Source organism: Rana temporaria, chromosome 3 (assembly GCF_905171775.1).
Source record: "Rana temporaria chromosome 3, aRanTem1.1, whole genome shotgun sequence".
Lineage (NCBI taxonomy): Eukaryota > Metazoa > Chordata > Amphibia > Anura > Ranidae > Rana > Rana temporaria.
This window is the reverse complement of record NC_053491.1, coordinates 423,015,344-423,029,237: the sequence shown is the minus strand read 5'-3', so window position 1 is coordinate 423,029,237 and position 13,894 is coordinate 423,015,344. Positions and strand designations below refer to the sequence as shown.

The following is a 13,894-nucleotide window of genomic DNA, read 5'->3' as shown; positions in this document are numbered from 1 at the left end:
ATTAATAAGTATTTTAGAATTTATTAAATATGAACCATGTCATCGCAAAGTATCAGTTAGACCTAATAAAGCAATACACTTCCTGCTTTATCTGTAATATGACATGAATCATCCAATCTCCTGTAGGATCATTAACATAAATATGCATTTCATTAACATAATGCAATACTACAGGCTTCAACTTCTATGTGAGTCATTGCTGCAAGATGTATCAGATATCTGTGCTTTGTGTGTTGGCGGATGTTTTTTTGCACGTGTGCATGTTTTATGAGCATCTGTTATCAGTGTGTGTTATTCGTATTTGTCACTTTTCTTTATAAATCTGAATCACAAACACACTTCTGTAAGAATATACTGATACGTAATAGGTCTTTATTTAATAACATCCTACCAAAAGGCAATGGTGTGCAGATAGCCACAGAAGCCAATCAGATAGCAGTTTTGAGTTGGTCATTGTAGTCAGGCCAATGATTGGTAAATTCTGATTGGCTGCCCTGGGTTTCTGCACTTTGCACATTGCTTTTGCCTTATTAAATAAAGACTATAGTGTTTGTGTGCGACTCACATAGGAGATCTCTATATATAATATATATGCTACCTTAGCCACTGTTTCTTTTTTCCTCTGTGCTGTTTCCTAGGGGAGGAGCCACCGGATTTCAGACCCCCTCCGGGGCCCAGAGAGCGGGATGAGGATACAGACATGGAATTCTTACCAAAACTTGACCAGGGGTAATTTAAAAAAAATGCATAATATTATTTTATTGTATCTTTCAGTTTTGTTTAATTCATCTACATGCAATGTCATTTCTCTCTTTAGCAGGGTGGGGTCACCTGGATTGCCCAGAATTCCTTGTGTCACCCCTGAAACAGTCATGTTTAAAAAAGAGGAGGATGAACCGGTAACTGTTATATTAATACATATGTAGCAGTATACATTTTATATTACCATAAATAAATAAAAATGATATGAATTAATGTAGAACGTTGTTCAAATTATAACATTTACTTTGTGATGAGGTTGCCCCTCAGACTGCCCTCTGTTTTCACAAATCTCCCTGCAATATCATGTAATTACCTTTTGATCCATCCAGCAGAACTGTTTGTTCTGTTTGTACAATAAGTATATCAAGAACTTGTTTATCCAGGTCATCACCTGCCACCAGTGATGAAAAACACTCGCTGGCACTTGCATCTTCGCCCAGTATTATTTCAGTTTCTTTTAGCCATATTTATATGTAACATACAGCGCTACCAAAAAAAATCATAATATAAAAATACAAATAATCATAACATAACAAAGAATCTATACAAATAAAAAGAAGTGCCATAAACTAATATGTTAATAAATATATAAAAGATAAAAGGAAAATCATTTTTATTTTTACATTTTAATAAACTTGATCAATGTATTTTTTTAATTTAATAAAAAAAAATATATATTTTTTATTTAATTTATTATTTATTTATGATGCATTTATGTATTGATTTAACATAAGTGAAGTGAACTCCTGCGCTGTCTAGAGTGAGGGGACAAGTGAAAAGTGGGGATACTGCTGCAAATAAAAAAGGGGTCTACCTCGATAGACAAAAAGTGATAATTGTAACAAGTGAAATATTTGCGCTGTAAAGTGTTATACAGATTAATGTGTGTGTGCATATAACCACATATATATACAAGTACAAAAAAAAAAAAAAAAATGGGTGGGGAAAGTCCAAAAAAGGGGAAGTGACACTAATATACCAGTAAACAATATTGTTGAATAGTCCTTAATCGAGGGCACAGTGCTGAAGAGGTCCAGGTACAACAAAATCCAACCGTGTAGGGATGCAGTTCATCAATACTTAATCCAATCAATAACGTTGTGAAGTGAAAAATGTTGAAAAACACAACAATAAAAGTAATAAAAAAATAAAAATAAATATAAAAATAAAAATAAGGGTCAAAGTATTTAAGAAGAAGGAGGCCTTGTATCCAAAAAGGGTGAAAAGATAGAGAGTGAGCCGTAACCAAGATCTCATATATGCACCTCTAGTGATCCCAGCAGCTCACCTCTAATCTGGCAAGCTGGATTAGATCAGCCTGATCCTGATGGGTGTGGTCCGTTGTTGGATATCACATACGGGTCTCCATAAAGTGTGTTACATGAAAAAGTAAAAAAGGGTAGAAACCAAATGGTGTGATAACGTCACAGAGAGGGGTAGCAATGTCTTCTGATTTAAACCAGTGGAGATGCACTCACATATGGGTGAAAAAACTGGGGCTCTTATCCACGAACGCCGAGCTCGTCAGTCCCTCCTTCCTCTCCCTTACTGATTCTCCAGGGTTAGGGGTCCCGTGTCCCCAATGGTTCACGAATCGGCTCTTGTTATGTATGAGGATCTCGGTAGTGTATATGGGGTGAGAGAGAAGGACAAGCCTGATCGTGTGATATCATCAACAATAAACAAAAAACCCCCAGGAATACCCAGATGGTAATGCACTCACATGAACAATATAACATAAAAGACCTTCCTCCACGAGTGCGGACTCGCAATAAATCTGTGCCTCCAACACTTCCCCTCTATCTGTGGCTCAGTCCGGACACTCAGATGTGGCAGTCATACATGGGGGGAAGTGGAATAAACAACCACAGCGTAGCCCAGTCAGACGTGAAAAATTTATTATAAAAGCACTTAAAAACTCACATTTAAAATCGAAATTGCTGCATCAATCCGACGAGTGGCGAACTCGTATGTCCAATGGTCGGATGCTGGAGTGTGTCAAGCCCTCCAATCCCGACGCGTATCGTCAACATGTGACTTCATCCCCCATTTTTTTTTTGTACTTGTATATATATGTGGTTATATGCACACACACATTAATCTGTATAACACTTTACAGCGCAAATATTTCACTTGTTACTATTGATTTAACATGCTTCTTTTTATTTGTATAGATTGTTTATTATAGAGTGAATTATTTTGGTATATATTTCTTTTTGGGTAGCACTCAGTGGCGTCACTAGGGTTGGTGTCACCTGGTGCGGTAAAACATGAAGTCACACCCCCCCCCCCCTTAATTATTAGGTAATCTCACCGCCTCCCCAGCCTGCCACAGTGCTCTGACTTGACGCTGCAGGGTGACAGCAGGACAGAGCAGTAGACACTGGGCAGGCTAGTGGATCAGGCTCTCTTCTGTCTAGCTTGCCACAGTACCCTGCAGGGTGCTGGGCAGGCTAGTTTTTGGCTGGCAGCGCATGGTCACGATGCGCACCCTATATCCACATGCTGTCAAGGATGGGAATGACACCATCGTGGTTGGATATCAAAGTAGATAGGATCCCTGTCCCCATGGGAGATAGTGGTCCCTGTCCCCAGAGGAGATGGGGGTTCCTGTCCCCAGGGGAGATGGGGGTTCCTGTCCCCAGGGGAGATGGGGGTTCCTGTCCCCAGAGGAGATGGGGGTTCCTGTCCCCAGGGGAGATGGCGGTCCCTGTCCCTAGAAGAGATGGGGGTCCCTGTCCCCAGATGAGATGGGGGTCCCTGTCCCCAGAGGAGATGGGGATTCCTGTCCCCAGGGGAGATGGGGGTTCCTGTCCCCAGAGGAGATTGGGGTTCCTGTCCCCAGAAGAGATGGGGGTTCCTGTCTCCAGAAGAGATGGGGTGGGGTAAGGAATGGTGTATGAGGGAAATAGGGTTGTCTCACTCACTGTGACCATGGTGCACTGTCAGGTTGATGCAGTGCAGTACTAGATCTCGGCCAGCATGGTCTGGCTGCCCTCCAAGCACTTGTCCATGGTCGCTTTGGCTCCCTCCAGCAGCACAGAGAGGACAATGCATGCATCTCCACTCCCCGGGCTCTCTGTGCGTGAATCGGCGGGGGACTGGGAGACAAGCCAGTGATGCCCTCTGGTAAGCATGCTCACACAGGGCTGCACCAGTGTCCTGGAAGTTTGTCTGGCACAGGAGGGCTCTGTCTAAAGAGGGAATAGATGTGACTCGGGGCATCCCAGGACTGGGGAAGACACTAGAGTGAGCAGCATTCTTTGGGCCAGGAGAGAGGATCCGGCCGAGGATGCCGATGGAGAATGAATAGCAACTGCTGAAAGCTAGAGTGGTGCCTGTCAGTACGCCCTGCTTGTTAGGACATGTGGGACTGGTGTCACCCCTCTGGCGTGTATCACCCGTGGGCAGGCCACACCCCTCACCCCCCCCGATAACGACGCCACTGGTAGCACTGTATGTTGCATATACCAATGGCCATACAACCTGGTCTACTACAACATAAAGATATAACTAAAATTAAAAAAACTGCACCCACTGTACAATGTTATAGTAACCGAAAGGCATGTGTGCTAACATTGTCCCTCTTTGGTTTCAGTCATCTAGGGAATTAGATGATGAATCCCAGATCCCCAGTAGTCCAGCTACTGAAACCTCAGACAACATCAGTCCTGTGGCAAGTCCAGTCCACACTGGGTAAGTGGCCAGAGGACAAACCTGTACATACAGCTGGGAATTCACTATGTATGACTAGGACATGTTGACTAAGGAATATGTGAGTTTACTGCTTACTAATACAGGAGATATGCTAGAAATTGTGCAGTCTCAGTTGTATACTGCAAAAAGATTGCAACTCTTTTAAAAAGGTAATTTATTTGCAAAAAGGAGTAATTCCTTTTTGAACTGGTATAACTGTGTTATAAAATAAAAGTATACAACACACAGACTGTATAGTTTCTAGCCTTGTTTTATTCCTTAAAAATGAATTCTGGGTATGGTATATTTTTATATACCATACCTAGCGGATACCCCAGGAAGATGTAAATCACTGAAGAGGACACCACCACTCCAGTGATCTTCACTTGCTTCAGGGTTCTGTGTTGAGAGGCTGGCCTCCTGCATTCACTATGCATCAGACCAAATGAGATCTGGTGACTGTGGAGGCCATTGGAGTACAGTGACCTCATTGTCATGTTCAAGAAACCAGTGGTGAGATGATCTGAGATATAGTGCATTATCCTGCTGGAAGTACCCATCAGAAGATGGGTACACTGTAGTTATTAAGGGATGGACATGGTCAGTAACAATACTCAGGTAGGCCGTGGCATTTAAATGATGCTCAGTTGGTACTAAGGGCCCCGAAGTGTGCCAAGAAAATAATTCCCATACCATTACACCACCACCACCAGCCTGAACCATTGACACAAGACAGAATGGATCCATGCTTTCATGTTGTTTATACCAAATTCTGACCCTACCATCTGAATGTCTCAGCTGAAATCGAGACTCATCAAGCCAGGCAACGTTTTTCCAATCTTCTATTGTTTGATTTTGGTGAGTCTGTGCAATTTTTCGTCCACACAACTGCCGCTCACTGAATATTTTCTCTTTTTCGGACCATTCTCTGTAAATCCTAGAGATGGTTGTGTGTGTGATAATCCCAGTAGATCAGCAGTTTTTGAAATAATCAGACCAGCCTGTTTGGTACCAACAATCATGCCACGTTCAAAGTCACTTAAATTCCCTTTCTTCCCAATTCTGAGGCTCGGTTTGACCCTTCAGCAAGTTTTCTTCACCCCATCTAAATGCCTAAATGCATTGAGTTGCTGCCACGTAATTGGCTGATTAGCAATTTGTGTTACCAAGCAATTGAACAGGTGTAATTAATAAAGTGGCCGGTGAGTGTATAGCTCTTCTCTTGGTTTTCTCTTAGTAGGCTCTAGAACAGTAATGGCTTGGAGTTGCTGTGTACAGAAGTAACTACAGCTAAGTAAAGCTGGCTATACAGGTAGAGGTCGTGGTCTGAACAAAATAAATCTAACAGATTTCTTCATCCACACGAAAGAGTGCAGATTCATAAACATTTAGGGCTGGATTCAGGTAGTTCTGCGCATTTTTACGTCGGTACAGCGTATCGTATTTACGCTACGCCGCCGTAAGTCAAAGAGGCAAGTGCTGTATTCACAGAGCACTTGCCTCCTAAGTTACGGCGGCGTAGCGTAAATGGGGACGGCGTAAGCGCGCCTAATTCAAATGAGGATGAGGGGGCGTGTTTTATGTTAATTATTGGTGACCCGACGTGATTGACGTTTTTCCCGAGCGGCGCATGCGCCGTCCGTGGAATTTCCCAGTGTGCATTGCTCCAAAGTACGCCGCAAGGACGTCATTGGTTTCGACGTGAACGTAAATTACGTCCAGCCCCATTCACGGACTAGTTACGCAAACGACGTAAAATTTTTAAATTTGGGCGCGGGAATGACGGCCATACTTAACATTGGCTACGCCACCTAAGGGGCAGCTTTATCTTTACGCGGCGTATCTCTTACGGAAACGGTGTATCACTACTGCGACGGGTAAGCATACGTTCGTGAATCGCGTATCTAGTCATTTACATATTCTACGCCGAAAACAACGGAAGCGCCACCTAGCGGCCAGCGGAAACATTACACCCTAAGATATGACGGAGCAGGCCGTCGTATCTTAGCTAGGTTTAAGTGTATCTCAGTTTGAGCATACACTTAAACTTACAATGGGCTTAGATTCTGAGTTACGTTGGCGTATCTACTGATACGCCGACGTAACTCTTTATGAATCTGGCTCTTACTATTTATAGTTACTGTATGGTTTAACTTATTTGATATGTATGGGCAAGTAGTTGTGGTATCATTATAACCAGAATTATGAATTAATATTAGGCTTTGGACTATAGTGTAAAGGGTACACATATGTAGTACATATGATATATAGAGACAGAATATTTGTATATATTGGGTTTACAATATTCAAGAGTAACTGTACCTCATGGCTGCGCCTTATGAATGTCGTGCACATACCTGATGGCACTTTAAGGAAAATACTTTAGTTTTGGTGTGTCTATAACTCACCATACTTTGACTACCTGGTTATTTTTGAGCTTCTATCTATATCCATTTTTACAAAAGGAACAATAAAAGAGTGATTCCACCCAAAAATTATTACATTAGGAGGAGCAAGCCTCTGGTTTTCTTATAAGTCTTGAATTCTCCAACGGCATATTCTCCCTACCAATGTTCTCTACTTTATTTCTGTTCATATGGGAATTTTTGGTCTTCTTCTTTACCTTTACATGTTTGAGCTCCCTCCTTTGGATATAATACATAAAATATCCAACTGTACGAGATATCCAGATCCAGAGATATGCAGAGAATCCCCAAGAAATATCTTTAATAAACTTTGACGTGGATAAAGTCCTCGGCTTCTACCATAGTTTGGGTGACCCGATTCCCTACATTTTTTATCTTTGGTTCTTTGGAGAAGGTTACCCACTGCATAAGGGGAATCTGAAGACATTCTGATTCCCAATCAGAGGGTATGTGCAATATACATAACATTTTCTAAAAGAGGAATGGTTCTTGTTGCCCCTCGTAACCAATCAGAAGACACCATTTCATGTTTTCCATGCAATACAGGCAAAGAAGAGGAAGGTGCAGATTGGTTGCTAGTGTTGTTACTTTTCTGCATAGAGCACTGTGTGATATTCAGGACCTCTATAGCAGTGGTTCTCAACCCTGTCCTCAAGCACCCCCAACAGGTCATGTTTCCTTTATCTTGCGCAGGTGCTTTAAATCAGAGTCAATGGACTGGTATTTTGGACAGCTTTTTTATCTAAGAGAAATTCCCAAAACATGGCCTGTTGGGGGTACTTGAGGACTGAGATTGAGAACCACTGCTCTAGAGCAGTGGTCATCAACCCTGCCCTACAGGGCCCACTAACAGGCCAGGTTTTATGTATTACCATGGGGAGATGCAGTCTAGAATACTGCAATCACTGAGCAGCAAATGATATCACCTGTGATGTATTTCAGTTATCTTGCAAACCTGGCCTGTTAGTGGGCCCTGTAGGACAGGGTTGATGACCACTGCTCTAGAGGACTTAACAAGAGTGCAGTAATCTACAGGGTGGGCCATTTATATGGATACACCTTAATAAAATGGGAATGGTTGGTGATATTAACTTCCTGTTTGTGGCACATTAGTATATGTAAGGGGGGAAACTTTTCAACATGGGTGGTGACCATAGCGGCCATTTTGAAGTCGGCCATTTTGAATCCAACTTTTATTTTTGGTGTATCCATATAACTGGCCCACCCTGTATAATAACAAATAAGATTACCCTTTTATGAATTTAGTCCAAAACAAGATGGGTTTTTAAGCCCAATAAGTTTATAGTATTGTGTAGGAAGTCATGCATTGCCCCGATTTGATCCCTCCTTGCCAGGTTGTATTACCAGCATATCACATTTGTCACCTACAAATTATTCCATAGATCAAAAATCCTATGTGCACAAACTTTGTCCTAAATTGGCTCTACAGGTACTGTAAAAGTACAGTCTGCATACACCAAACAGGCTTAGTGGGAGTGCATCCACAATCCCAACAAATGCCTCTACAGATGGTGTTTTGATATGCAGAAATTGATAGATGACATAAATCTGGTGTATAAATATTTGTTGGATGAATATGAGGCAGATTATGTAAGGAATAGTCATGAAAATAGATAAAAGAAGACAAAACATTATATTTCAAACTTTTTGAGATCAGTGTGACACATTGGCAATTACAGCTAGTTTTTTTCTTATTTTTCACTTTGAGAGGATATTGGAAATAATATGTAGTCTTATGTGTGGTTTCTATTGCATGTGACTGTATTCCTCTTTTAACAGGTTTTTAGTCAGTTTTATGGTGGACGCCCGAGGTGGCTCAATGCGTGGAAGCCGTCACAATGGTCTACGGGTTATTATCCCACCACGAACATGTGCAGCTCCGACACGCATTACCTGCCGCCTTGTGAAACCGCAAAAGCTTAATAACCCGCCACCCCTGGGTGAGGAAGAAGGCTTGACCAGCAGGATAATTGCCCTGGGTCCTACTGGAGCCCAATTTCTGAGGTAAAAGTTATGGCTACTACCAATACACAAAAAAAAGTTTGATTTTTGATTTCCTGACATTTATGTTTTCCCTCCCTTCACTGTTATTTTACCTCCAAAAATTGGAACTTGTAATGGAGCCCAGACTAAACAATTAGACAAATTATACATTTTTACATGTCTTGCAAACTACTCCGTTTAGCTGACTTGTATGGAAAAATGTGATTGCACCAAGATACACTAAAAATATGGCATCCAGGAACAAAGAAGACAAATATATTTGAAATAACTTTATTGCTAATAAATCCAGCAAAAAATGTTTGCCCTATAATCTACAAATGATGTACAACCCAAACGTTTTAACAAAGTTCTGGTTTGTAGAACTACTTTTCTTGTTTTACAAATTTAGTTTTCTAAAGCTAAATTATACCCTTGGACTAAAATCTCAAATTAAGGAATAAAAAGTAGTTAGAAAGTGTGAAGTCCACTCCAAACATCCAGTAACGTGCACATGATTGGATATTTGAAGCAGAAATAGGTTCACTTCTCCCCACTTTATATTTTCGTAAATAAGTCCGCAAGTGTAAATGGGCTTCTTGGGATGACATAAATCTCTGCAACCCTTGCAATACACATTTGCCAATTGCTGTATCTTATTTTATTAAATAAAGGGGTTGATTTACTAAATAGTGCTTGTTCTCCTAGCAAAGTGAATACAGTATACACAAACCAATGTCCAAGGTATCAAAAACTTCTGACATAACCCTACACTATGTGCACAATTATTCCAAGAGCACATGTGCTGTATAGTAGCGTATTGGTAAAAAGGGTCAGTTATGTTTTTTGCTGTGTGAATGTCAGCTGATTACTAGACATGTGCAATTTGTTTAGTTTCTAATTCGTTTTTTAACAAAAATTCTGAAATTCGTTAATTCCGAATTTTCCGAATTTTCGTATTAACAAATTTTTTTCCAGAATTTTCGTACTTCCGAAAATTTCTAATTTTTCGGATTTTCGAACTTCCGAATTTTTTCATTTCCGAATTTTTTAATTTCAGAATTTTTGTATTTCAGAATTTCGGAAAATCAGATTTTCGTTTATATTTTTAATTTTAGAAATTCCGAATTTTTTTTTTTTTTTAATTTTAGAATATTTGAATTTTCAATTTTTTTATTTCGAATATACTAATTTTCGAATTTTAAATTTTCGATTTTCAAAATTTCGAATTTTCGAATTTATGAATTTTCGAAATTCCGAATTTTCGAATTTTTCATTTTCAAAATTTTGAATATTTAATTTTCTAAATTTCGAATTTTTCATTTTCGAATTTTTCAATTTTCGAATTTTTCATTTTCGTAATTTCGAATATACAAATTTTCGTATTTTTTTATTTTTCGAATTTACAAATTTTTCATTTTCGAAATTTCGAATTTTCGAAAATGAAAAATTCAAAAAATAAAAAAATTTAAAATTCGAAAATTTAAAAAAAATCGAAAATTCGAAAATGAAAAAAATCTGAAAAAAAATGTTTTTATTTTCGTTTCATTAGTTTTTTTCGGAAATTTCGTTTTTTCCGTTTTATTTGTTTTTTTGCTTTTTCGGAAATCCGAAAATTGATACAGACTTCCGAATTTTCGAGTTTCCCGAATTTCCGAAAAAAGCAAAAAATACAAATAAAACGGAAAAATAAAAGAATTTCTGAAAAAAAAAAACGAATGAAACAAAAACAACATTTTTTTTTTTTAATTTCCCGTGCACATGTCTACTGATTACCTATAGCAGTGGTCTCCAAACTGTGGCCCGGGGGCCAGATGCGGCCCTTTGCTTGCTTTTATCCATCCCTTGGACCAATGATAGGGCACAATTCTTCTCAATGATACAAATGAAGGGGCATAATTCCTACCAAAGATACCAACAATGGGGCACAGTTCCTCCCAATGATGCCAACAATGGGGCCCAATGACACCATTGATGGGGCACAATTCTTTCAAATGACGTCAGTGATAGGGCACAATTCCTCCCAATGACATCAAGAATGGGACGCAATTCCTACCAATGAAACCAATGATGGGGCACAATTCCTCCCAGTGACATCAAGAATGGGTCCCAATGACACCAACGATAGGGCACAATTCATCCCAATGACACAAATGATGGGGCATATTCCCACCAAAGATACCACCAATGGCGCACAGTTCCTCCCAATGATGCCAACGATGGGTCCCAATGATGCCAATGATGGGACACAATTCCTACCAATGAAACCAATGATGGGGAACAATTTACATTACGTTTCCAATAAGCGTAGACAAAGAAATCACATTTAAAATACATTCAACATGGGTCTATCCTACACCTCCTGGTCTTTCATCTCTTTTTCCTTTTCTTTTACCTTTCCCCTCCTTTTCTTCTTCCTTTAATCTCCGCCTTCCCCCTTCCCTCCTCCCTCCCAGAGAGAGAAAAAAATTAAAATAAACCTATCCTCCCACCCCCTACTATATTATATATAAGTGCTTTGTGCGCATTTACCCCATATATTGTCCTTTAATTATCCCTGTGACTTCTATGTATTTCTATTTTAAGGGTGCAAAAAATGTTCCCCTTTTGGCTTAAAATCTCCTCGTGAAGAAAGAAAAAGAAAAAAAAGGGGGGGGGAGAAACCCCACCCCCTACCCATAACCACCTATTTAAGTGCTATATACCCAATTTCCAGTGATACAAGAGAGTATCACTCTCTTACCCCATTAACTATTTACCTCCCCAAAAAAATAAAAAATCCTACCAATGAAACCAGCAATGGGACCCAATGAATGATGGGGCCCAATTCCTCCCACTGACACCAACGATGGGGCATTGTTTACACCAACTGATGCCGGGACATTTTCTACTCCCGATGGCCACAGTCCGGCCCCCCTAAAGTCTGAAGGACAGTCAACTGGCCCTTTGTTTAGAAAGTTTGGAGACCCCTGACCTATAGGAAAGGTACCATAATGGGCCTCAAAGTAACACATCAAGCAGGACATGTCATCATCTGTGATTTTTATACACATAGGTACAGTATAAATGCCCACATATAAATTTGATATTTCCACCTGCTGTTTCGAGAACTATGAGATTTTGCAAGCAATGTAACAATTGGGGCTAAAAAAATGACAAGTGAACATCACTGAACTATAGCGACAGCAAAACATTCCTGTCCTAACCACATATATCCTGTCTTATACATTTCTTCTGCTGTAGCCCAGTGGTGGTAGAGATACCCCACTTTTCATCAGTGGGACGTGGTGACCGAGAATTGGTCATACTGCGCAGCGATAATGGGTCTGTGTGGAAGGAACACCAGAATCGGTATGGGAAGGAATATCTGGAGGAAGCACTGAGTGGCATGGATGAAGGTATGAATTGTCTACAGTGGTGAAGCTGCTTGTAGCATTTAATCCACTGTTGTATACTGAACGTTCTTTTTATGTCACTGGAGTTAAGTTCTTGATCAAACTCAATGCCAACTTTGCATGGTCCATCCACAGAGCTGGAGAGTGAAGAGGAGTTGCACAAGAAGCGCCTTTGCCGTATTGTCACCACCGACTTCCCACTTTACTTTGTGATCATGTCCCGGGTTTGCCAGGACTGTGAACTCATTGGGCCAGAAGGGGGACTCTTGAAAAGCCGGTTAGTACCCCTGGTTCAAGCCACCTTCCCCCCAACAGCTGTAACCAAGAAAGTGAAGCTTTCACTACAAGTAAGTGCCCTGTACACACTCATTGTGACTGAGTCCTCTTTATTATATTGTGTGCTGGATGTATAAAGGAGGACATAGGAAATACATTTTCATATCTCATATCTGTCTAGGCTCAAGCTGTGCCAGATGAGCTAGTGTCCCGGTTGCTAGGCAACCAAGCAACATTTGGCCCTATTGTCACTGTGGAACCAAGGCGCAGGAAATTCCATCGGCCAATAGGACTGCGCATACCCCTGCCTCCATCTTGGAAAGATAGTCCCAGGGACAGCGGTGAAGGAGATACCACCAGTTTGAGGCTGCTCTGCAGTGTAACAGGTAGGTAGTACAAGTGTTAAAGGGTTTTACTAACCAACAACGAATCATCTAAGAAAGTTGTCTTCAAGCTGCTTCCTGCTGCTACCCGAAAAGATTGCCCATAGTGCATTTTCAGAACTCCTCTTGTTTACTTTTCAGATTTATTTATTTTTAACTGCCACTTGTCTATCTCAGTTTTTTGTTTGCTACCATCTTTAGAAAATTCTCTGTTTTACAGTGAAATTGGTTGTTGATCTACAACTTGCATCAGTTTAATGAAGCAGCTTAGCTGAAAGACAGGAATTTATAAGCTGATAAACAAATCTCATAACTACACAAAAGGGATGGAGGCTCTACAAAATGGGCAGTAAAGATGCACTGTGCTAGATTCAGGTAGGGGCGCGCATTGTTACGGCGGTGCAGCGTATCGTATTTACGCTACGCCACCGTAAGTTAGAGAGGCAAGTGCTGTATTCACAAAGCACTTGCCTCCTAAGTTACGACGGCGTAATTCAAATAAGGATGAGGGGGCGTGTTTTATGTTAATTCTTGGTGACCCGACGTGATTGACGTTTCTCACGAACGACGCAATGCGCGTCCGTGAAATTTCCCAGTGTGCATTGCTCCAAAGTACGCCGCAAGGACGTCATTGGTTTCGACGTGAACGTAAATTACGTCCAGCCCAATTGGCGAACGACTTACGCAAACAACATAAAATATTTAAAATTTGACCCGGGAACGACGTCCATACTTAACATTGCGTACGCCTCATAATAGCAGGAGCAACCTTACGCCGAAAAAGCCTAACGTAAACGACGTAAAAAAATAACGCCGGGCGTACGTACATTTGTGAATCTGCGCATCTAGGTCATTTGCATATTCTACGCTGAAAACCACGGAAGCGTCACCTAGCGGCCAGCGTAAATATGCACCCTAAGATACGACGGTGTAAGAGACTTACGCCAGTCGGATC

General features: G+C 40.7%; 1 protein-coding gene across 10 annotated transcripts in view; it reads left to right on the top strand.

Annotated features, from left to right (window-relative positions):
• Positions 1 to 13,894, top strand: part of ANK1 (ankyrin 1) — a 373,803-nt gene that overhangs the window by 287,526 nt on the left and 72,383 nt on the right. For 7 of the 10 annotated variants that reach the window (XM_040346197.1, XM_040346201.1, XM_040346191.1 and 4 more), the window contains 7 exons: positions 639 to 729; positions 818 to 899; positions 4,361 to 4,458; positions 8,685 to 8,909; positions 12,129 to 12,283; positions 12,416 to 12,627; positions 12,738 to 12,942. In XM_040346197.1, coding sequence (XP_040202131.1) covers positions 639 to 729; positions 818 to 899; positions 4,361 to 4,458; positions 8,685 to 8,909; positions 12,129 to 12,283; positions 12,416 to 12,627; positions 12,738 to 12,942 — 1,068 coding nt within the window. The remainder of the gene's footprint in view (positions 1 to 638; positions 730 to 817; positions 900 to 4,360; positions 4,459 to 8,684; positions 8,910 to 12,128; positions 12,284 to 12,415; positions 12,628 to 12,737; positions 12,943 to 13,894) is intronic. The other 3 variants (XM_040346192.1, XM_040346194.1, XM_040346196.1) reach the window with 1 other exon arrangement.